The 25,622-nt window shown below is 49.0% G+C and overlaps 1 protein-coding gene across 2 annotated transcripts in view; it reads right to left on the bottom strand.

Moving 5' to 3' along the window:
* The window catches only part of LOC142250678 (uncharacterized), a 123,766-nt gene that overhangs the window by 27,763 nt on the left and 70,381 nt on the right, over positions 1-25,622 (bottom strand). For both annotated transcript variants that reach the window (XM_075322871.1, XM_075322872.1), the window contains exon 7: positions 19,017-19,174. In XM_075322871.1, coding sequence (XP_075178986.1) covers positions 19,017-19,174 — 158 coding nt within the window. The remainder of the gene's footprint in view (positions 1-19,016; positions 19,175-25,622) is intronic.

Here is a 25,622-nt window from a genome sequence, read left to right as displayed (position 1 = left end):
GTCTGCCACGGCCTCCTCCTGCTTCTGGGCCGTGAGCAGCTCTTCTGTGAGCGCCCATAGGGTGCGTACATGATCACGCCCCCTTTCTTACAGGGCCGGCGTCCCATTACCCAGAAGCTATCCTGAGTTTACCTGTTACCTTAAAGGTATTGAAGTCTGCATCCCCTTACAGGATGCACCTGAGCAACATTGTCTATCAGTGCGTCGCTAGTTCTCGGGTCCCTGTGCGCTTCTTTGTCTAGTTCTGCGATTGTGTACTAGTACCAGTCCCGTGGTTCTAATCTGTGTATCGTCCTAGAGCCTGCTCTCTTCAACCACTTCCGTGATGCCATGTCTGAGTCACCACCTCCGTGCTGCCATGTTTGAGCCACCACCTCCGTGCTGCCATGTTTGAGCCTCCACCTCCGTGCTGTCACGTCTGAACCACCATCTCCATGCTGCCAAATCTGAGTTACAATCTCCGTGCTATTGTAACGGGGGCAGGGGGCGCCTCAGGGGGTGTAGTCGGGGTCCCCTCGCCTTGTGGGCCGCAGGCTGAACCCCGGCCCGGCCGTTACTTGCAAAACAGGTGTGTTGTTGGGGCAGAGTGTGGATGCATGGGGCCCATTCATGACAGCGTTCTTTCTGTGCTCTCCAGCTCCTTCTTCACTTTCAGGAAAGAGACAATTGCAGGCAGCGGGTAAACCAAACACCGTTTTATTAAACAAAGCTTCCATCTTTTTGTTTGCAGCAGGCTTACTTTAGTACGTTACAAGTTACAAGTCCTTTTCTACGAAAACGGTTTCCTTTTTCTCTACGGGCACTTTCCTTTGCCTGCAGGGGCCAATTGTTATCCCCCTAGCAGTGGTACTCCTATCCCGATTTTAGTCCAGCCCTTTCCCAGGGATTTGTATTGAACTAGGGGACGGCTCCAGTACTCACTACCGGCTCCGGATTAGCTCCAACTTCTCCGCTCCACTGCCACAGCACCCACTCCTGCACTCTGCCCCGGCACTTCTCCTCAGCTCTCTCCCATGTTACATCTCACAGCACACTGCCCTGCATTCAGAGCCCAACCCCCCTTCTCTTCCCTCCTAGGCTGCCCTGCCCCTTCCTTCCCTGTCACTGTTACCAGGGGAACCACTCACTACACTGGCACCTAGGGGGGGAGAACCGTACATAAAACACAACATTGCACAATGTGCCACCATACTCCTGTGGCGTCTTCAGGGGGGGAAAAACGTCTTCTCCACACCAGGGGTCCGTCCACCCCTTACATTCCTCCCCTCTTTAACCTCAGCCTCCTGGCGAGGTTCCGCACCTGCAAGACAACGCATATGGAAAACACACACACGTTTCTTCAGCAGTATTCTTTTTCTTTCTTATCAATAAAAAAAAAACATTTTAAAACTAACGTATCAAAGCACACCAGATTGGCACACAAGTCCGGTGCCCGGAGTCCCTCCAGGGGAGCTCCCGGTCTTGGCTGATCTTCTGCCCGGAGGCTCTCCTCAAGCGCTCCCAGTCTTAGATGAGCCGCGACCAACAGAAACAAAAGGGTTCTTTACTTAACAGTCGCGGGAGAAGTCCATGCATAGTCCCTGCATTCTTCTATTCCCGGGTTGAGTTCTTTTAACGTAGCTTTAACCATAAACACTCACCGGCTTCCAACAGTACCGGCTTTCGACAACAAACAGATCTTTTTCTTCCGGATGATTAACCCTCACGCTGGGTGGTATGCACTCAGCCATTCAGCCCGCTGGGCCCTCACATGGTCGGAGAGGGACTGTCCAGGTAAGCGGGGTAGCCTACGAAACGGCTCAGAACCCGGTGGCTCCGGTACTTCCTTCTCCGGTTCAGGCCCTTCAGCCTCCTGCGGGGGTGAGGGGGTAGCTGGACGGGACCGCAGTGGGCTGCCGACAACAACTACCAGGTGTGACACCATACTCTGATGTATCACCAGTAATGCCGATGCTTCTCTTGGCTTGTCTCCAGCCGTAGGTTCGGCGGCCGCTTTTGGCGCGACCGTCGGGGTACTCTTCAGCCCACAGGCTTCAGCGAGCGCTTGCTTATGCTGAGCGCGCCACGCTCTGTTCTCCATTCTGCTTGGTCCAGCTATTGGAGTTTGCTTCTTCTTCCACTGCCGGGGTTGCAATCGCGCCGGGGAAGGTGGAGGCGGTTCTTCTTTTCCCGCTTCTGCCCATACTCCGCCCCCGGCCTCACCCACCAGGTCAGCACAGCGTTTGCGACGCCTCTTCTTTCTTGCGGCGCCGCCCACGTCTCTAGACCTCTGCAGTATCTCAGGGCAAGCACCTCCCCTCTTTGGGCGGTGCACTCCGGGCTTCTTCCTTACAGGCCAGCCCAGCGCTTTTCGTTTGACGCCCACTTTTCGCACCTTCACTAAATCCATGAGGACGGCCGCCATCTTGTGGCCTGTTCAGTACATCAGGCACCACTTGGTCTCTGCTCGGGGTTTTTCTTCTGCGGGCTTGATCCTGCCGACTACGCCAAAATGTAACGGGGGCAGGGGGCGCCTCAGGGGGTGTAGTCGGGTCCCCTCGCCTTGTGGGCCGCAGGCTGAACCCCGGCCCGGCCGTTACTTGCAAAACAGGTGTGTTGTTGGGGCAGAGTGTGGATGCATGGGGCCCATTCATGACAGCGTTCTTTCTGTGCTCTCCAGCTCCTTCTTCACTTTCAGGAAAGAGACAATTGCAGGCAGCGGGTAAACCAAACACCGTTTTATTAAACAAAGCTTCCATCTTTCTGTTTGCAGCAGGCTTACTTTAGTACGTTACAAGTTACAAGTCCTTTTCTACGAAAACGGTTTCCTTTTTCTCTACGGGCACTTTCCTTTGCCTGCAGGGGCCAATTGTTATCCCCCTAGCAGTGGTACTCCTATCCCGATTTTAGTCCAGCCCTTTCCCAGGGATTTGTATTGAACTAGGGGACGGCTCCAGTACTCACTACCGGCTCCGGATTAGCTCCAACTTCTTCGCTCCACTGCCACAGCACCCACTCCTGCACTCTGCCCCGGCACTTCTCCTCAGCTCTCTCCCATGTTACATTCCCAGCACACTGCCCTGCATTCAGAGCCCAACCCCCCTTCTCTTCCCTCGTAGGCTGCCCTGCCCCTTCCTTCCCTGTCACTGTTACCAGGGGAACCACTCACTACACTGGCACCTAGGGGGGGAGAACCGTACATAACACACAACATTGTACAATGTGCCACCATACTCCTGTGGCGTCTTCAGGGGGGGAAAAACGTCTTCTCCACACCAGGGGTCCGTCCACCCCTTACATTATCACATCCGAGCACACCAGCACCGGACATTAAGAGACTATACCGGTCCGTAAGAACCGATCACCACTGGTTCCTGGCAGTTGTGCATTTAGGCTTCCGGTTATTGTGCCAGACAGCCCCTGAATAGAGGTTCTCTTCTGGTTGCTCCATCCGGGGAGTCCATTGTATGGCCCAGTGGGTCCACCCCCGGACACTCGTTGCTCTTCGGCAACCATAACACCATAATTTATGGGACAACTATTTGGAGAAGTGCCCATAGGTATCAACAAAATGTATGCCATCGATATGGAGGAGACCTATGTAACCCCACATTGCCCAACATCCAAATTTGCCCCCACTATTTTACCACGTATGATAGAAAACTATAAGAATCCTGACTGCAGCGTTGGCTTTCTGTTGAGACATCATGGGATACGTAAACTCTGCTATTTAGGCTCAGAATGGATGCTCGTTCTGATACCGTCCAAAGACAACAGTAGACGCTTTCCTCCGTGAAAAAAATAACCCTTTGCTCTGATTTTTTGGATGCAGAATACAATTCTTGTGGTTTGTAGATTCTGGTATGACTGTTTGCATTTATGCACACTCATGTACTGTACGTCCACACGTAAGACGCGCCAGTTGGCAAAGGAGATAATTACTAACCAGAATCATGTGTTGATTCCTTTGGCCAAGACTGAAGGCCCAGGACTTGGCCGCAAAAAGTCACACTATAAAGAGTACAGGCTGCTGAAGGACTATGGAGATTGTAGGGTTGTGCGTCTTCAGGAGCCATCTGTGGAGATCCCTAAATACACCGCTTCCTCTTAGTTTGTAGGGTCTCATTATTTTACTTCCCCCCTAAGATAAAGGTTGGGCGTGCCATACTTGTCATTTGGCCAATTTTTCTTAAGGCCCCTATACACATTATACAAACTCTCCAATACTGATGGTTTTAGACCAACAGTCGAATGTGTATGAGGTCCCGAGACAGATAAGGATCAACCATCTCCGATTTCTGAGAGATAAGCCATTGGTAGAGATGTCTGCCACCAACTCTCTCGTAAAGGACACAGGAGATCTCAAGCATACAATTAGTGCACCTGCACTTTAAGGCTTTTCAATATAGCATCATATAATAAAAATTGTGGACAATTTCACTAACATCCCACCACCAAAGTCACTGTCAGTCATCATCCCCGAGACGTGGTGGGATCCTCAGGCTTTTCTTAGTACAGAATAAAAAATCATAAGTATATAAAGGAGAAAGAAGACAACAAGTGAGTCACGGAGCGCGATCCTACACAGCCATTACTGCAGGGGAGGCCATAATGAGGGGGTTTATTACCGGCGGGTGAGTGACATCCCACCATTCTCCAGACGAGGAAGATGGAATCACAAAGGGATCATTTATAAAAGGTCACAACGCTTGTGATGTGGAAAGATAGATAGATGGATAGCTAGATGATGGATGGATGGATGGAGGGATGGTTGGAGGGATAGATAGATAAATAAAGGGATAGATAGTGAGATAGATGGATAGATAGATAGAGGGATAGATAGAGGGATAGATAGATAGATAGAGGGATAGATAGAGGGATAGATAGAGGGATAGATGGATAGATAGATGGATAGATGGATAGATGGATAGATAGATGGATGGATAGATGGATAGATGGATAGATGGATAGAGGGATAGAGGGATAGAGGGATAGATAGATACCGTAGATAGAATGATAGATAGATAGATAGATCCATGGATGGATGGATGGATAAATGGATTGGTGGATGGATGGAGGGATAGATAGATAGATAGATAGCTAGATAGATAGAGGGATAGATAGATAGAGGGATAGATAGATAGAGGGATAGATAGATAGATACATAGATATAGGGATAGATAGATAGAGGAATAGATAGATAGAGGAATAGATAGATAGATAGAGGGATAGATAGATAGATAGATAGATCCATGGATGGATGGATGGATGGATGGATGAATAAATGGATTGGTGGATGGATGGAGGGATAGATAGATAGATAGATAGAGGGATAGATAGATAGAGGGATAGATAGATAGATATAGGGATAGATAGAGGGATAGATGGATAGATAGAGGGATAGATGGATAGATAGATAGATGGATAGATGGATAGATGGATAGATGGATAGATAGAGGGATAGATAGATACCGTAGATAGAATGATAGATAGATAGATAGATCCATGGATGGATGAATGGATGGATGGATGGATAAATGGATAAATGGATTGGTGGATGGATGGAGGGATAGATAGATAGATAGATAGATAGCTAGATAGATAGAGGGATAGATAGATAGAGGGATAGATAGATAGATACATAGATATAGGGATAGATAGATACATAGAGGAATAGATAGATAGAGGGATAGATAGATAGATAGAGGGATAGATAGATAGATAGATAGATAGATAGATCCATGGATGGATGGATGGATGGATGGATGGATAAATGGATAAATGGATTGGTGGATGGATGGAGGGATAGATAGATAGATAGATAGATAGCTAGATAGATAGAGGGATAGATAGATAGATAGAGGGATAGATAGATAGATAGATATAGGGATAGATAGATAGATAGATAGATAGATAGAGGAACAGATAGCGGAATAGATAGATAGAGAGATAGATAGAGAGATAGATGGATAGATAGAGGGATAGATGGATAGATAGATAGATATATAGATATATAGAGGAATAGATAGTTAGATAGATAGATAGAGGGATAGATAGAGGGATAGAGGGATGGATGGATGGAGGGATGGATGGAGGGATAGAGGGATAGATAGATAGATGGATAGATAGAGGGATAGATAAATAGAGGGATAGATAGAGGGATAGATAGAGGGATAGATAGATAGATAGAGGGATAGATAGATAGATAGATAGATAGATAGAGGGATAGAGGGATGGATGGATGGAGGGATAGATAGATAGATAGATAAATAGAGGGATAGATAGAGGGATAGATAGATAGGTAGATAGATAGATAGAGGGATAGATAGATGGATGGATAGAGAGATAGATGGATGGATGGATGGATGGATAGATAGAGGGATGGATGGATAGATAGAGGGATGGATGGATAGAGGGATGGATGGATGGATAGATAGAGGGATGGATGGATAGATAGAGGGATGGATGGATAGATAGAGGGATGGATGGATGGATAGATAGAGGGATAGATAAAAAATACTTTTTCAGGTGAGTGCCTGGGGGCATTCATTACCGGGCCGGCTCTGCTGTGTCTGGGAGGATGTCACGGTGACAGGGCCTGCTCCCGTGCAGTGTCATTATAAGAAAGACTAGAAGGTGGCCCGATTCTACGCATCGGGTATTCTAGAATTTACGTATTGTGTAGTTCATGTATGATTTTTGTTATATATATGTGCGGTATGTGCGTATATTTGTGTGTGCAGCGTTGTCTGTGTGTGGGTGTCTGTGTAGGGCAGTTGTTTGTGGTTTCCAGTGTGTGTGTGTGGTGTGTTGTGCAGTGCGCGCGCGCGTGTGTGTGTGTGTTGGGGGGAGGTGTGCACTCTCCATCGTGCTCCATCCCCTATGCTGCGCACCCCCCATCGTGCTACATCTCCCATCCTGCGCACTCCCAAACGTGCTCCATCCGCCATGCTGCGCACTCCCAAACGTGCTCCATCCGCCATGCTGCGCACTCCCCATCGTGCTCCATTCCCTATGCTGCGCACTCCCCATCGTGCTCCATCCGCCACGCTGCGCACTCCCCATCGTGCTCCATCTCCTATGCTGCGCACTCCTAAACGTGCTCCATCCGCCATGCTGCGCACTCCCAAATGTGCTCCATCCACCATGCTGCGCACTCCCAAACGTGCTCCATCCGCCATACTCCACACTCCCCATCGTGCTCCATGCCCCATGCAGCGTACTCCCCATCGTGCTCTATCCCCTATGCTGCGCACCCCCCATCGTGCTCCATCATCCATGCTGCGCACTCCCAAACGTGCTCCATCCGCCATGCCGCGCACTCCCAAACGTGCTCCATCCGCCATGCTGCGCACTTCCAAACGTGCTCCATCCGCCATGCTGGGCACTCCCCATCGTGCTCCATCCCCCATGCAGTGCACTCCCTATCGTGCTCCATCCCCTATGCTGCGCACCCCCCATCGTGCTCCATCTCCCATGCTGCGCACTCTCAAACGTGCTCCATCCGCCATGCTGCGCACTCCCAAACGTGGTCCATCCGCCATGCTGCGCACTCCCAAACATGCTCCATCCGCCATACTCCGCACTCGCCATCGTGCTGCATCCGCCATGCTGCGCACTCCCAAACGTGCTCCATCCGCCATGCTGCGCACTCCCAAACGTGCTCCATCCGCCATGCTGCGCACTCCCAAACGTACTCCATCCGCCATGCTGCGCACTCCCAAACGTGCTCCATCCGCCATGCTGCGCATTACCAAACGTGCTCCATCCGCCATGCTGCGCCAGCATCAGCCTCTCTACCCGCATCATCAGCCTCTCTGCCCGCAGCATCAGCCTCTCTCCTCCCAGCATCAGCGTCTCTGTCTCTAGCATCAGGCTCTTTCCTTCCAGCCTCCCTCAGCATCAGCCTCCGTTTCCCAGCCTTCCCAAGGATCAGCCTCTCTCTTCCCAGCCTCCTTCCTCCCAGCCTCCCCCTCCCAGCCTCCCTCAGCATCAGCCTTCCTCTCCCAGTCTCCCCCAGCATCAGCCTCCCAAAGCATCAGCCTCCACCAGCATCAGCCTCTGTTCTTCCAGCCTCCTCCAGCATCAGCTTCCCTAAGCATCAGCCTCCCTCGTCCCAGCCTCCCTCAGCATCAGCCTCTCTCCTTCCAGCCTCCCTCAGCATCAGCCTCCTCTCGCCAGCCTTCCCTAGGATCAGCCTCTCTCCTCCCAGCCTCCTTCTTCCCAGCCTTCCCATCCCAGCCTCCTTCAGCATCAGCATTTCCCTCTTCTCCATGATCAGCCTCTCTGCTCCCAGCCTTCTCCAGCACGCCCTGCTCCTCTGCCGACACTCACACACCCGATCGCATGCACTCACACACACACCCGATCGCATCCACTCACACACACACCCGATCGCATTCACTCACACACACACCCGATCGCATCCACTCACACACACAGCCGATCGCATCCACTCACACACACACCCGATCGCATCCACTCACACACACCCGATCGCATCCACTCACACACACCCGATCGCATCCACTCACACACACCCGATCGCATCCACTCACACACACCCGATCGCATCCACTCACACACACCCGATCGCATACACTCACACACACAGACACTGACGATATCGCACTTACGCGCTCATACTCACAACATCCGGGGATATCACATGCTTCTGGCCATGTGATCCTCCGTCAGGTCCTGGAAGATCACAACAGCACATTTTCGCCGCCGAGAAGCAAGCGATATCCCAGGATGTCGTGAGTATGTGGATGCGATGTGAGGTGTGTGTGAGGTGTGTATGAGAGTGAGTGTGAGTGTGATCTGATGTGTGTGTATGTTTGTGTGTGTGCGTGTGGACCTTCCGGCGCAGCAGGACCTTGATGGGCTTGTAACCATGCGAGCATGGTTACCAACGTATCCACACCACTCCCACCACTGCCGTGGGAGCGGGGGCCGGGGGAGGGGGAGGGAGTACAGTACTCACCTCCGTGACAGCGCTTGTAACCATGCGAGTATCCACATCACCCCTTTGGGAGCGGGGGCCGGGGGGGGGGGGTTGGGGGGGGATAGGGAGTACCGTACTCACCTCCGTGACAGCCGTGTCAGTTAGAGAAATGCGCGGGGGGAGGGAGGGGGTGGGGCCAGAGCTAACGTGCATTGCGTGAGGGGGGCGGGGCGTGGCGTGGCTGAATTGCCAATGCCTGCAGGGTGCCGGGGCGAGAGGCCAATCTGTGGGGGGGGCGGAGCCTGGGCGAGCGGCTGGCCAATCCGTGTGGGGGCGCAGCCTGGGCGAGCGGCCAATCCGTGTGGGGGGGCGGGGCCATGGCGAGCCCAGCGGCCAATCAGCTTTGTGTCACCGTAAGGACACAATTTTGGAGCATGACAGACAGACAGACAGACAGACAGACAGACAGAATAAGGCAATTATATATATAGATGATGGTGGTGGGGATTATTTACAGGGGATAATAGTTGGTGATGCCACCTGTGGTATGCGGCAAGATAGGTGCCACCGCTGCTATTCTGTTCCCTTACGCCCGCTACACACGCTTCAATATATCTCACAATCTGTGGTTGGGGTCAAGTTGTAAGTGACGCACATCCGGCATCGTTTGTGAGGTATCTGCGTGTGACATCTACGTGCGATCAGGATTGAACGCAAAACCGTTGATCGCAAACACATCGTATCATTCTCTAGAATTGAGCGTTTTGTTGCAGGAACCTAGTCAATTGTAACGTGTGACATCCCTCATACGATTTTGGTGTCTGATGCTATGTGCGCAGGTGTGCGCTCTGCACCGCAGCTTAAAAAAGGTCCGCTTCAGAGCGCAGCTGAAAAGCTGCGTTCTGAAGCGCCTCACAATGTCTGTCAGTCACTAATCTCTGTCAGTCGGTCACTATCTCTGTCCCTCACTCTCTGTCCATGTCAGTCTATCCCCCTCTCTCATATACTCACCGATCCCCGATCCCCGGCGCTGCACGGCATTCACACTGCTCCGGCGGCTTTTACTGTTTTGAAAAAGCCGGCCGCCCATTAAACAATCTCGTATTCCCTGCTTTCCCCGCCCACCGGCGCCTATGATTGGTTACAGTGAGACACGCCCCCACTCTGAGTGACAGGTGTCACACTGCACCCAATCACAGCAGCCGGTGGGCGTGTCTATACTGTGTAGTGAAATAAATAATTAAATAATTAAAAAAAACGGCGTGCGGTCCCCCCCAATTTTAAAACCAGCCAGATAAAGCCATACGGCTGAAGGCTGGTATTCTCAGGATGGGGAGCTCCACGTTATGGGGAGCCCCCCAGCCTAACAATATCAGCCAACAGCCGCCCAGAATTGCCGCATACATTATATGCGACAGTTCTGGGACTGTACCCGGCTCTTCCCGATTTGCCCTGGTGCGTTGGCAAATCGGGGTAATAAGGAGTTATTGGCAGCCCATAGCTGCCAATAAGTCCTAGATTAATCATGTCAGGCGTCTATGAGACACCCTCCATGATTAATCTGTAAATTACAGTAAATAAACACACACACGCCCGAAAAAATCCTTTATTAGAAATAAAAACACAAACATATACCCTGGTTCACCACTTTAATCAGCCCCAAAAAGCCCTCCATGTCCGGCGTAATCCAGGATGCTCCAGCGTCGCATCCAGCGCTGCTGCATGGAGGTGGCCGGAGCTGCAGAAGACACCGCCGCTCCGGTCACCTCCACGCAGGTAATGAAGACAGCCGCGCGATCAGCTGAGCTGTCACTGAGGTTACCCGCTGTCACTGGATCCAGCGGTGGCCGCGGGTAACCTCAGTGACAGCTCAGCTGATCGCGCTACTCACCGCCGCTACTATCACCTCCACGCAGCAACTGAGGTGAGTAGCGCGATCAGCTGAGCTGTCACTGAGGTTACCCGCGGCCACCGCTGGATCCAGTGACAGCGGGTAACCTCAGTGACAGCAGCTGATCGCGCGGCTGTCTTCATTACCTGCGTGGAGGTGACAGGAGCGGCTGTGTCTGCTGCTGCTCCGGTCACCTCCATGCAGCAGCGCTGGATGCGACGCTGGAGCATCCTGGATTACGCCGGACATGGAGGGCTTTTTGGGGCTGATTAAAGTGGTGAACCAGGGTATATGTTTGTGTTTTTATTTGTAATAAAGGATTTTTTCGGGCGTGTGTGTTTATTTACTGTAATTTACAGATTAATCATGGAGGGTGTCTCATAGACGCCTGACATGATTAATCTAGGACTTATTGGCAGCTATGGGCTGCCATTAACTTCTTATTACCCCGATTTGCCAACGCACCAGGGCAAATCGGGAAGAGCCGGGTACAGTCCCAGAACTGTCGCATATAATGTATGCGACAATTCTGGGCGGCTGTTGGCTGATATTGTTAGGCTGGGGGGCTCCCCATAACGTGGAGCTCGCCATCCTGAGAATACCAGCCTTCAGCCGTATGGCTTTATCTGGCTGGTTTTAAAATTGGGGGGAACCGCACGCCATTTTTTTAAATTATTTAATTATTTATTTCACTACACAGTATAGACACACCCACCGGCTGCTGTGATTGGGTGCAGTGTGACACCTGTCACTCAGAGTGGGGGCGTGTCTCACTGCAACCAATCATAGGGGCCGGTGGGCGGGGAAAGCAGGGAATACGAGATTGTTTAATGGGCGGCCGGCTTTTTCAAAACAGTAAAAGCCGCCGGAGCAGTGTGAACGCCGTGCAGCGCCGGGGATCGGGGATTGGTGAGTATGAGAGAGGGCTGCTCAATTCAGTTACTCAGGAGTTTAGCGGTCACCGGTGAGTCCTTCACTGGTGACCGTTAATCAGGGCGCAACACAGACAGAGCCGCAGCATGACAATGAAGTCGGGTGAAGTTCACCCGAGTTCATTCTGACAGTGCGGCTCTGTCTGTGTCTGCTGTCATCTGCCATTCAGCTCTGCTACATGGCTGTCTGTGTCTGCTGTTAGCGGCCATGTAGCAGAGCTGAATGGCAGATGACATAGTAAAAACACATCCCTACACATTACACACGCTTGGCAAGTCAATAAATAAAAAAAAAAAAAGGTGCCCAATGCATACGTCACAGAACACATGATCTAAAGGATCGCACATAACATTGATCAATTTAACATAGACTACTAACGCTCGTGTGACAGCAAATGAACGACCAACGTGAAATCTCATAAGATCCCGTATGCAACCTGGGCGTGTCACATCGCAAATGCGATTGTACAACTAATTGCAACGTGTAAAGTGGGCTTTAGGGTCGGTGGTTACGCAGCAGAGATGGAATAGCTCTCCACAGGTAGAGCTGGGCCCCAGGGCTGTTGGCAGTAGTAGTCTGTAATGGCGGGGTGCAGGCCCGGAGGCGCAGGCAAATAACTGGGCAACACAGGGATGCAGTCTCAAGAGTTTCCTCACTGTTTAAAGTTCCTCGTTTACATGACCAGTCAAATGTCGCCCCCGGAGTACTGAGTCCTGCTGTGATGGTCTCCAGCCGATCCCGGATAGTTCAGCGGCACAATCCGGTGCACCCTTCGGTGTTCCTTCCCTGGTCGTCTTTCTGCGCTGGCCTCTCCCGCCTGTCCCGTGCCTGCACACACAGAGCCCCGAGCCGGTGTCCGCGGACCTTGTCGGATGGCTAGAAGCATTCCTTGGTCCTATGTGGTCACCTTTTCACTGGATGTGTGCAGATGTGATTTCGGCACTTGCAGTAACCTCAGCCTCCAGTTTTGCCAGCTGAGCCTTGCAGTTCTCCAGTAGTTGAGGGGTTGGTCCTCTTCTGCGACCAAGTTCCTCCACTCCGGTATGCCGTTTGTTCAATGAGACCATGGGTGTATGTCGCACTTCCCGTGGGCTCTAGGACCCTTTCTGTTGTGTGCCTGGGCCGAGCTGATGCAGCTCCAGACCACAGGTCTTCCTTCCTCCGCTCCTTCTTTCTGACTCATAATCTAAAGTGTGATCCCACTGACTAAACCCCACCTCCAAGTTGGCTGTGTAAGAACCATGGCCTGATGGGGTGTTGTGTGACGCCCTGGCTTATCAGGTTGTCACAGAGTATTGTGCAATCTGCCCTTCTGCACAGTACCAATCCTCCTTGGTTACGGGTCCTGGTCCTTTGGTGTTCCTAACAGCTTAGTCAGTCAAAATCCAAGAAACACTTTGCACCGAACCCACCAGACACACCATTGGGGAACCTGAAGGGAATAGGGCCGCCCACATGGGGGTTGGTAGGGGAAAGTGAGAAAGTGACAGAGAAGTGAAACAGGAGTGAAAGGAGTAGGAGGTGGAAGGTGACTCTCCGAGAGGGAGAGGTCACTGGTCCGGAACAGGGCTCCTGAAGTTTACTAGGTGGCAGACGTTGGTCTGGGCCTGGTAAGAGCTGGAACCCCGGTCTCAGGGGATCGCGTCAAGGGGCACGGATCTGCTGAGGAGGGCAGCCGGCGGCCTTGAGCCATCACCGAGCAGGGGCCAGGGCACAACGAGGTACATGGACCCTAGGCCAGGAAGTAGCTTCACACATCCCGGTAATTTACTCGACGGGGGTGAAGACTTCAAGATTCATCCCCAACCTGCTCCAAAATCTCGGTACTAGCGCACCAATGGGATAGGACTTTCTCAAATACAGTCCAAAGAAATCCTACGCATGAACCCTGAGAGGAAGCTCACTCCGTTAGCCATGCGGGTGAGCGGGACCCAAAAAGTTTCAAGCTTGAGGGTCCAACTAGTGAGAAGGAGCCACGGAAAAGGCCACAGGCTAACAGCAACACCAAGGGCATGGATCCACGCGTGCTCCCTCCATACTGCAGCGGTGCTCAGAATTCTGGTTTACAAGCTGTCGGAGTTCTTGGACTGAGTGAGTACGCTGAAAAGTCCCTTTTCCTCTACCCAATGGCATCCCATTCACCAACACCCAACGGGCCCCGGGGCACACACCCCCTACCCACGGAGGGGTTAAACATCCTGCTGCTACACCATCGCCACCGGGCTCCCCAACAGCAGCGATGGTCTCCTACATTACCACGCACCGTGGGTGGCGTCACAAACTTACACATCCCCTGTACATATCTATCCCCTCTCTTTTGAATTCAAGTGTCCGCGCAAACCCCCGGGTCCGGAGACCCCTCAAGCCACCGCGGCTCGAGCGGCTCGGCCGCTGGCAAGGGGGCGGTACAGTTGCTAAATAACAGTTCATCTGTGTTTGTGTGTATACCGGTTTGTGACCTCCTCCTTACCTGGGAATGGGATACTACACCTCTGGCTGAGGTGCAGTACCTCTGTGGCGACTGGAGCCTCAGGGGTGCCACACAGGAAGTGTAGGAGTTCATCTGCAGAGGACTGGGGTAAAGCTATTTTCGTTGATGAAGCTCTATTCAGACTATTTGGGACATCTGGAAGAATGATTGTCCGGAGAAGAAAAGGTGAGCGCTGCCATGAGTCTTGTGTCTACCAACAGTAAAGCCTCCTGAGACCATTCAGGTGTGGGGTCTTCTTATCTATGGAGGGGGCTCACTCACGGCAGTAAAGAATGTCATCTAAAGTTAACCTTCTGCAAGATCAACTTCTCCCAACGATCCAGCATGATGGAGACCAAATCAGAAGACAAGAGTGATAACTATGTGGCTCGGAGAACAAAACATGGACATTTTCAATCCATGGCCAGTAAACGTCCCAGATCTCCATGCTATTGAGAACCTTTGATCAATCATCAAAACCCAGGAGGGCAAAAGAAGAACACAGAAATTGTGAGAAACAGAAATTTAGCATCGGGATCCAGGAGATTTAACCTTTACCTCTGGGTCTATGTCCTGTGGTACCCATGGGATTGGGCGTATAGTTATATTATTAATCGAGAACATCTCTTTGAATGTATCATTTGTCTGGACAAATCCAGAGCTGCTATTCTCAAACAGCAAAATCCTATTTTCGTACCCCTGTTATTTGACGTTTTGGCAGCTGGAGACTTAACAAACAAGTCAGCCTGAACTGTTCCTAAAAAAAAAAAGTATATAACCCTGGCTATTGGTATGATCCTAGTGAAAAGAAAAAGTGAGCGCCAAAGAAGGAAACGGCCACGTAATTTACCCCATTCTGGATACATCCCTTGACAAACATTGAGCAGCCAGGTGGAGCATTTGCTCAGACTGAGCTTAGCAGGAGCGATGAGCCGACAACCTGAACTTTCCATACTATGGAACTTCAAGGTCTTTATACAAACATCAAATCTGTGAAAGAGCCCCCTGTGTGAGAGCGAGGAACCCGAGGAATTCTGAAAACTCAAGAAGAACTGTGGATGTGGAGCAGAGTCGGTATACTATTAGGGCAGTGCACTTATTCACTTGGTCTACGTCCTATTTATCCTATTTTGTTTTATGTAACTGGAAATACTGTATTGATTTGTCTCCTTTCTAATATCTTTTGTATATTTTTATGAACACTGCCTACTTGAAATATATAAAATCGAATAGCTTTTTTCCACTTGCTCTATAAACCGCATCCCTGAAGCCTCATAAGGCCAAACGTTACCAGTAACGAGTGTCCAATCGACATGACTAAATATTCTCAGATTAAATATATAAAATGGGCGGCTCGGTGGCTGAGTGGTTAGCACTAAAGCCTGGCAGCGCTGGGGTCCTGGGTTCTAATCCACCCAGGACAACATCTGCAAGGACTTTGTATGTTCTCCCCGTGCTTGCGTGGGTTTCCTCTGGGTACTCTGGTTTCCTCCCACATTCAAAGACATACTGATAGGGTCAGGGATCATATGTTGTTGCATACTTACGTTGTTGTGAGCTGCGCCGAGTCTTCGGAGAGTGGCGGCATATAAGTTCGACCAATAAATAAATAAAATTGAATAGCTTTGTTCCGCTTGCTCTATAAAACTAATTCCTGAAGCCTCGTAAGGCTAAATGTTACCAGTAAGAAGTGTCCAATTGGTCTGAGGGGAAAGCTATTCTCCTTGTGCATTCCAGCATGCCAGTGATGGGGAGACTTTAAGCTGCAATCATCCTCTGGGAAATATGCAAATTGTCTATTCAGTGAGGAAGTAGACAAACTCTAGTGCCACCTATTGGAGGTAGCAATCCTAAAAGTCAAAAGTGACCCTTTAACGAGCCTTGTCATATGACTTAGGATTTATGCCAGATCAGATCCTCAATTTGCAGACACATAGTTTCGAGATGGTTTTCCCTCTTCAGTGCAAAGTATGAGATCTGATCTGGCTGTATGAGAGACTAAAACAGGGCCCAAGCGGAAGGCTAGTGTCCTTGAGGAGACTGACACACCATTCCAGTATGCCAGTGGTGAGGAGACTTTAAGCCGCAATCCTCCTTTGGGAAATATGCAAATTGTCTATTCAGTGAGGAAGTAGACAAACTCTAGTGCCACCTATTGGAGGTAGCAATCCTAAAAGTCAAAAGTGACCCTTTAACGAGACTTAGGATTTATGCCAGATCAGAACCTCAATTTGCAGAAACGTTTCGGGATGGTTTTCCCTCTTCAGTGCAAAGTATGAGATCTAATTTGGCTGTATGAGAGACTAAAACAGGGCCCAAGCGGAAGGCTAGTGTCCTTGAGGAGACTGACACACCATTCCAGTATGCCAGTGGTGAGGAGACTTTAAGCCGCAATCCTCCTTTGGGAAATATGCAAATTGTCTATTCAGTGAGGAAGTAGACAAACTCTAGTGCCACCTATTGGAGGTAGCAATCCTAAAAGTCAAAAGTGACCCTTTAACGAGACTTAGGATTTATGCCAGATCAGAACCTCAATTTGCAGAAACGTTTCGGGATGGTTTTCCCTCTTCAGTGCAAAGTATGAGATCTAATTTGGCTGTATGAGAGACTAAAACAGGGTCTAAAAGGAAAGCTACTGAGGTTCTGATTTGGCATAAATGTTAGACATACAGTGCCTACAAGTAGTATTCAACCCCCTGCAGATTTAGCAGGTTTACACATTCGGAATTAACTTGGCATTGTGACATTTGGACTGTAGATCAGCCTGGAAGTGTGAAATGCACTGCAGCAAAAAAGAATGTTATTTCTTTTTTTATTTTTTTTTTTTAAATAGTGAAAAGTTTATTCAGAGGGTCATTTATTATTCAACCCCTCAAACCACAAGAATTCTGTTTGGTTCCCCTAAAGTATTAAGAAGTATTTCAGGCACAAAGAACAATGAGCTTCACATGTTTGGATTAATTATCTCTTTTTCCAGCCTTTTCTGACTAATTAAGACCCTCCCCAAACTTGTGAACAGCACTCATACTTGGTCAACATGGGAAAGACAAAGGAGCATTCCAAGGCCATCAGAGACAAGATCGTGGAGGGTCACAAGGCTGGCAAGGGGTACAAAACCCTTTCCAAGGAGTTGGGCCTACCTGTCTCCACTGTTGGGAGCATCATCCGGAAGTGGAAGGCTTATGGAACTACTGTTAGCCTTCCACGGCCTGGACAGCCTTTGAAAGTTTCCACCCGTGCCGAGGCCAGGCTTGTCCGAAAAGTCAAGGCTAACCCAAGGACAACAAGGAAGGAGCTCCGGGAAGATCTCATGGCAGTGGGGACATTGGTTTCAGTCAATACCATAAGTAACGTACTCCACCGCAATGGTCTCCGTTCCCATAAGGTACCTTTACTTTCAAAGCGTCATGTCAAGGCTCGTCTACAGTTTGCTCATGATCACTTGAAGGACTCTGAGACAGACTGGTTCAAGGTTCTCTGGTCTGATGAGACCAAGATCGAGATCTTTGGTGCCAAGCACACACGTGACGTTTGGAGACTGGATGGCACTGCATACGACCCCAAGAATACCATCCCTACAGTCAAGCATGGTGGTGGCAGCATCATGCTGTGGGGCTGTTTCTCAGCCAAGGGGCCTGGCCATCTGGTCCGCATCATGGGAAGATGGATAGCACGGCCTACCTGGAGATTTTGGCCAAGAACCTTGACTCCTCCATCAAGGATCTTAAGATGGGTCGTCATTTCATCTTCCAACAAGACAACGACCCAAAGCACACAGCCAAGAAAACCAAGGCCTGGTTCAAGAGGGAAAAAATCAAGGTGTTGCAGTGGCCTAGTCAGTCTCCTGACCTTAACCCAATTGAAAACTTGTGGAAGGAGCTCAAGATTAAAGTCCACATGAGACACCCAAAGAACTTAGATAACTTGGAGAAGATCTGCATGGAGGAGTGGGCCAAGATAACTCCAGAGACCTGTGCCGGCCTGATCAGGTTTTATAAAAGACGATTATTAGCTGTAATTGCAAAAAAGGGTTATTCCACAAAATATTAAACCTAGGGGTTGAATAATAATTGACCCACACTTTTATGTTTAAAATTTATTAAAATTTAACTGAGCAACATAACTTGTTGGTTTGTAAGCTTTATGCATCTGTTAATAAATCCTGCTCTTGTTTGAAGTTTGCAGGCTCTAACTTATTTGCATCTTATCAAACCTGCTACATCTGCAGGGGGTTGAATACTACTTGTAGGCACTGTATGACAAGGCTCATTAAATGGTCACTTTTGACTTTTAGGATTGCTAACTCCAGTAGGTGGCACTAGAGTTTGTCAACTTCCTCACTGAAGAAAAACTTTGCATACTGTATATCCCAGAAGAGTTTGCGGCTTAAAGTCTCCTCACCCCTGGCATGCTGGAATGGTGTGTCAGTCTCCGCAAACAGAATAGCTTTCCCTTATACTCAGGCGGATTGGACACTCGTTAATGGCACCGTTTGGCCTTACAAGGCTTCAGGGAAGTGGTTTATAGAGCAAGTGGAACAAAGCTATTCAATTTTATGGAATGGTGTGTCAGTCTCCACAAGGCGAATAGCTTTCCCTTTAGACTCTGTCTTATGCCTCTCATACAGGCAGATCAGATCTCATACTTTGCACTGATGAGGGACAAGATCCCAAAACACTGTTTACAAATTGGGGTTTTGATCTGCCATAAATCCTAAGTTACATGACAAAACAGAACTATGGCACATAAAATATTCTACCATTTTACGGCATACCCTACACAGTGCTATTCAGTACCTGAATGGTGGTCGGGAGTCCTGATGGTATAGCGCGGAAGTGATTGCGGTTTAAACGTAAATATATCAGCTTCTTTAATGGCTTAAAACTCATAGGGGAAACATTTCCATCGTGAAATCCATTCCCTTCCATTTCAAGATTTAGCAAATTACCGAGACCTGAAGAAGGAAGAACAAACACATTATTATTATTATTATTATTCCACCTTTCCAGTTCTGGGGAAAAAAATTGTTGGTAATTTTATAAAAAGTTACAAAAAATTGAAGTTTCCACTTTAGAAGAGTTGACAAAGACCCCCCAATTCTATTGATGTGTCTCTTTGTATGATGTGATACTGGTGCAAACCACGACTCGTTAAACCTCTCCTCTACCTCTCTGGATTTTATACATCGATTCATTTGTTTTTGGCTATCACAGTTCTCTGTCCGACGATGGATGTGCCACCAAAGGATCACACTAGGTACGGGGAAGTACCAAGTGAACGGCAAAAGGGAAGGGAAACCCTGTGTTTAGGGAAGTGGGAGATGGTGACCCCTGACCAAACCTTCCGCTGGCCATTGAGGTCCCTCACAACCCTAGATAGGATCCGCACCTATGTGCCGAGCAGGATACCTGACCTAGGATGACCCTAAAGCTGGGCCCTAGATAGGGAATGGGTGGGATGAGCTCTTCGTCAACCCCACTAAACACTACAGAAGACACATAAACACATGGGGAAAGCGCGTGAACAACTTATCTCCAGATGCCTCAGTAAGAAGTTCAGCAAAGAGCAGCAACGATATTACAGATGAGTGCAAGCTGCCTGCTTGCATCCAGAGCTTGTGAATAATATCACCAGCACAAGTGCAGGGAAAATGAGAGTATTTAAATCCAAGGGGTAATACAGATGATTATCAGCTGAAGGGAAGAGGAGCTCCACTGGGTCCTAAAGGGAAAAGGATGACAACCTAGCAGAGGAGATACCCAGTACATTGAATACTAACAGGAATAATAGAAAGTCAGGGAGCATTTGAACATCCAAATGATGTGACCTTCTATTGCCGGACACCACAGGACTGTCTGTCACATATGACAAACTGAAAAATAAGGAGCGCTGATAGTGTAATACCAACAGATCAGTGAGGTAGATCAGGAAAAACACACTCACCTGAAAAGGTTGTGATAGTCACAACCACTGATAGAGCATAGGATGAAGGCGTCTGCTGCAGCCCCAAGTGGATGTGCATACAAATCAGAGTACTCTGATTTGTATGTCACATATGACACACAGTCCAATTGGTTCTAATGCTGTGACCTTCACCGAATTTTTGTAAAATGTGACATGTGGTTGTCAGATCTTCACCTGGACCTGTTACTGACCCATCTGCTTCTGTCACCAGACTTTTGTAATCGGGCATATTCCATTCGGTTGCCGGTGCTGATGATGGAGGACACATCAGGACCAGGAGATTTGGGTGCCACCGACCCTGTTCAGCCACACTGTTACCGTTGCTGTGGCTCTGGAGACTATGTCCGGATTTCTTGCTACTGCACATGTGCAAGCGCTGGAGACTAAGTCCTATCTTGGAGCCATTGCACATGTGCGGGTGACATCATCGCTGACACGAGGTCACATGTCTCTGACACCTTCTAAGCTGATTGGCCGCTGGTCATGTGCTTGTGACACGTGGTCACATGTCTCTGACACCTATGCCGATTGGTCGCTGGTCATGTGCTTGTGACGCTTTGCTCGGTGATAGGCCAGCGTGACGTCATTCCTGTCGTTCTGGCAGCGGATTGGCTCTGGTGTCCTCCATCTTGGATGATGCACAGAGTCTATATAAGACCCTGACGCACGCCGCCCGGCGCTCAGTCCTCTTGGTTCATGCATGAGGGTAGACGCTCTGTGCACGTTCCTCTAGGCATCTCTCTGTCTATGTTAGGTGAGCGCTACCGGCAGGGTAGCGTTCTTATACCTTACAGCTTCGGCTGCAGTCCGTATCCTTACCTCTTAGGGGAGCGGACATAGGCAGGTGCCTGAGGCACATGGTCCGGCTGGGCCTTGTGATTCTACTCGTAGGTGGACGTTGCCGCTAGGGTAACGTTCCTTATACTGCGTCTGGCAGTTGTTCGTGTCCTCGCACAGTAGGGGAGCGAACAGAGGTAGGAGCTTTGTGCGGCTTATGCTGCTGTCCGTCTCTTTTGCATCTCTAGAGGAACGGACCTAGGCAGGTGCCATATCTAGTGGTTCGTGTCCTCGCACACTGGTGGAGCGAACGCAGGTAGGAGCTTTGTGCAGCTTACGCTGCTGTTCGTCTCTTTTGCACCACTAGAAGAGCGGACCTAGGCAGGTGCCATATCTAGTGGTTCGTGTCCTCGTACACTAGTGGAGCGAACGCAGGTAGGAGCTTTGTGCGACTTACGCTGCTGTCTGTCTCCTGGCACCACTAGAGGAACGGACCTAGGTAGGTGCCATTTCACACTCACTGCTTTTGTCTCTGTGATCTTTAACAGAGACCATTCCACACACCCTCCAAGTAAGGGAGGAATTGCTTTATTTTCTAATTATATTCCTCTGTGAGTTTAACAGAGGTATTGCACTCTGCACTTGTGCTATTATTTTTTACAGTGGCACACTTAATATACCCCTTATTCTCTGCCATAGTCTGCAGCAGAGTCTTTGCACGGTGGACCCTGACTGTCTGATATTCCTTTAGATTTTATTATCAGACAGCCCCCGTAACATTAGGACTGAGCAGTTATGGCAGAATATCAGCAGTTACACCGTTACATACAAGTACTTGAGTCGCGGCTCAAGAGTATAGAGGATAAACCTCAGACCACGGTGACATCTGCACATGATCCTCGACTTGCTCTGCCAAACAGATATTCTGGCGATGCCAGACCATGTCGTGGTTTCATTAGTCAGTGTCAGATACACCTAGAGGCCAACTCTTCTCGCTTCTCTACGGAGAGGTCCAGAGTAGGCTTTATCATATCCTTACTTCAGGACAAAGCCTTAGAATGGGCGACTCCCTTATGGGAGCGCTCTGATGTGGTTACTCTGAGACATCAAGACTTTCTTGATGCTCTTAAAGCGGTATTCATGGGTCCGCAGGTTACCTATGATGCAGCCCTGAGACTGTTAGATCTATCTCAGGGTTCGTTATCCACTAGTTCTTATGCCATTGCTTTTAGAACTCTGGTGGCAGAACTAGATTGGCCAGAGAAGGTGTTGATTCCTATCTTCTGGAGAGGGTTGGCAGGCTATGTCAAGGATGCCCTTGCTACTCGTGAGGTCCCTGCTTCTCTGGAGGACTTGATCACAGTAGCAACGAGGATCGACGTACGCCCTAGGGAACGTAGACTCGAGGTCTCTTCCTCACGCCTCAAGCATCGGGCTATTCCAGTTGTTGAGGGTCCACTACCATCTTCCTCAGCATCTGAAACATCTCCCACTCCTATGGAGTTAGGTCATACGTCCTCCAGACTACGCAAGTCTGGTCCTCCTATATGTTACGTATGTCGTCAGGCTGGGCACTATGCCAACAAGTGTTCTAGTCGTCAGGGAAACTCCCAGGCCTAGTAACCATTAGAGGGGGGTTACTAGAGACGTCTTCTGCACCCTCTAAGTGTAGTATCCCAGGTCAGCTCTCATTCTCTGAGAATACATGGCCTATTATGGCTTTTGTGGATTCCGGAGCTGACGGGACGTTTGTGTCCTCAGGATTTGTAAAGAGACACAATATTCCCTCTATCATGTTAGAGGCGCTTATTCCTGTCCGTGTTGTTAATGGAACTATGTTGTCTGACTCCATTACATTGAGGACAGTTCCCTTGCGCCTTTCCCTGCCTCAGGGTCACATAGAGGAGATTTCTTTTCTTGTTTTGCCTGAGGGTATAGACGACGTCCTTCTGGGTCTCCCATGGCTTCGGACTCATGCTCCTCTAATTGACTGGGAGTCCGACAGCATTATTAGTTGGGGTTCGAAATGTCAGTCCCGATGTCTTCCCTTACCACCTAAGGTCATTGCGGTTGCATCAACTGATCTCTCTCCCATACCTACACCCTATTTGGATTTCGCTGACGTGTTCTCCAAACAGGGTGCTGAGGTTTTTCCACCCTATAGGCCGTATGACTGTGCCATAGACCTTATCCCAGGTTCGGTTCCACCTAAGGGCAGGGTTTACCCCCTGTCGATACCTGAGTCGGAGGCCATGTCGACCTATATAAGAGAGAGTTTAGAGAAGGGGTTCATTCGTAAGTCTGTCTCTCCCGCGGGAGCTGGGTTTTTCTTTGTTCGGAAGAAAGAGGGTGATTTGCGTCCCTGCATAGATTACAGGGGTCTCAACGCAATCACAATAAAAAACAAATACCCGTTACCTTTAATTTCGGAGCTCTTTGACAGACTGAGGGGAGCTCAGGTTTTTACGAAGTTGGATCTGCGGGGCGCGTATAACTTGGTACGAATTCGAGAGGGTGATGAATGGAAGAACGCTTTTAACACCTGAGACGGTCACTATGAATACCTCGTCATGCCTTTTGGTTTATGTAATGCACCCGCAGTATTTCAGGACTTCGTAAACGATGTGTTCAGGGATTTACTGTTATCCTCTGTCGTGGTGTATCTGGACGACATCCTGATTTTTTCTCCTGATCTGGAGACTCATCGTCAGGATGTCGTTCGTGTCCTTTCCCGTTTAAGGGAGCACTCATTGTTTGCTAAACTCGAAAAATGTGTATTCGAGCAGCCATCCTTGCCTTTTTTGGGCTACATTATCTCACAAGAGGGTCTGGCTATGGATCCTGCGAAGCTCTCTGCTGTCCTGGAATGGTCCGAACCTCATTCCTTGAAGGCGGTGCATAGGATTCATAAATTATTACAGGCAGTTCATACCCCATTTCTCTACTTTGGTGGCCCCTTTGGTGGCCTTGACTAAGAAAGGTGCTAATCCAAAAGTCTGGTCTACTGAAACATCTCAGGCTTTTGAGGCAGTAAAAAGACACTTTTCAACTGCTCCCGTTCTTCAAAGACCCGATGAGAATAAGCCCTTCCTCTTGGAGGTTGATGCCTCTTCAGTGGGTGCTGGTGCGGTCTTGTATCAAAAGAACGGTGCAGGTAGAAAAAGGCCGTGTTTCTTCTTTGCTAAGACCTTTTCACCGGCAGAGAGAAACTATACTGTGACGCCCTGGGCAAGCCAGGGGTCACAGGTCACAACATCACATGCACCCCATATTCCCGGCAGGTAGACCTAGGCTAACCTAAAATCCTTAGATCAAACAAACAGCATGAGTTGGATAACCATTGCATCAATTTAGGCCAGAGAAACAAAAATGGTATAACTCCAATATAATTAAAAATATTTTTTAATTTTATTTCAAATTCATAAAATCAAGACATAATAAAGACAAAAACAACATTCACAGCAGTAAATCCTCAATAGAAGGTGGACCGGTACCATGCATAAGGAAAATATAGTATATGAAAAAAATTTCAACAGATGTCAACATACAGTTAGTAATGATATTTCATCCTTAATCCATAGGGAAAGGGAAAGATTTACTCAAATCGCTACTGGGGTTTCAGCAATTAATCACCCTCAGAGATGGTATGATCCCTATGGGTGTTGACATCATACATAAAAGGTATATGAAATATTTCCAAACATATGTCAGCAAACGGTTGGTAATGGTATTTGATTCCTACTTTTAAGGGCAAAGGTACACTCACACAGTTACTGGGGTTTTAACAGTTAATCGCCCTCACGGATGATATAATCCCTGTGAATATTGACATCAGAAACCACCCATATACTGACCAGTAGGATAGATACCGCGACACCTGCCTGTCCCAACGCGCGTTTCACCCTCTTCCTCAGGGGACGTATGCTGGGTAAGTATGGATCAGGGGTATAAATGCCCCGGACAATCACCTAATTATCAGAAAAATATGTGCTAACCTCGTTATTTGAGTTGTGTACACCGGGCAACGTGTCCGCCTCCAGGGCGTCACTTCCACCACATCACATTGATGGCTCTAGTAACCAATCATCTGTGTTTGCATCAGTATTAGACCACCAATCGGGCGCAGTGTAGCTGTAATTCACTTCCGGCTGGCCGGGCCCATCATCCCATAAGGTACTCGAGTTACGTGAAAAAATCAAACCCAAAAAGGTGTATGTACATGCCTCGGCATCTCCGGCCGCCGCCGCAAATCTAATAATCATGATTTGATTACACTGTATGTCTATCGGGACATTTGCCTCCAAATGAGAGCCTTCCATTGGTTATGATGTAATCATCCAGTACGCCAATGAGGCATCTCCAAACTATGTCCAATCACCGGCCGGCCAGACACGTCAGTCCGCACAGCGTGTAAATAGTGCTAAACCGAGCATGCGTGGACATATTACAGCGTCCCTGGTTACCATATCCTGCAAAGGAGGTTTAGGGCAAAACAATATGCATATACAGATATCTTAACGTCACCAGATGCCATGGTGTACTCAGTAATCATGATTAAATCAAAAGTATAAGTATATCGGAACAATTACCTTCAATTGGAAACGTCTCATTAGTTATAACGTAGTAACCCAGTACGCCAATAGGGATCTCACGTCCATAGC

The sequence above is a fragment of the Anomaloglossus baeobatrachus genome, chromosome 9 (genome assembly GCF_048569485.1).
Source record: "Anomaloglossus baeobatrachus isolate aAnoBae1 chromosome 9, aAnoBae1.hap1, whole genome shotgun sequence".
NCBI classification, from domain to species: domain Eukaryota; kingdom Metazoa; phylum Chordata; class Amphibia; order Anura; family Aromobatidae; genus Anomaloglossus; species Anomaloglossus baeobatrachus.
This window is presented reverse-complemented; position numbering and strand designations above follow the sequence as displayed.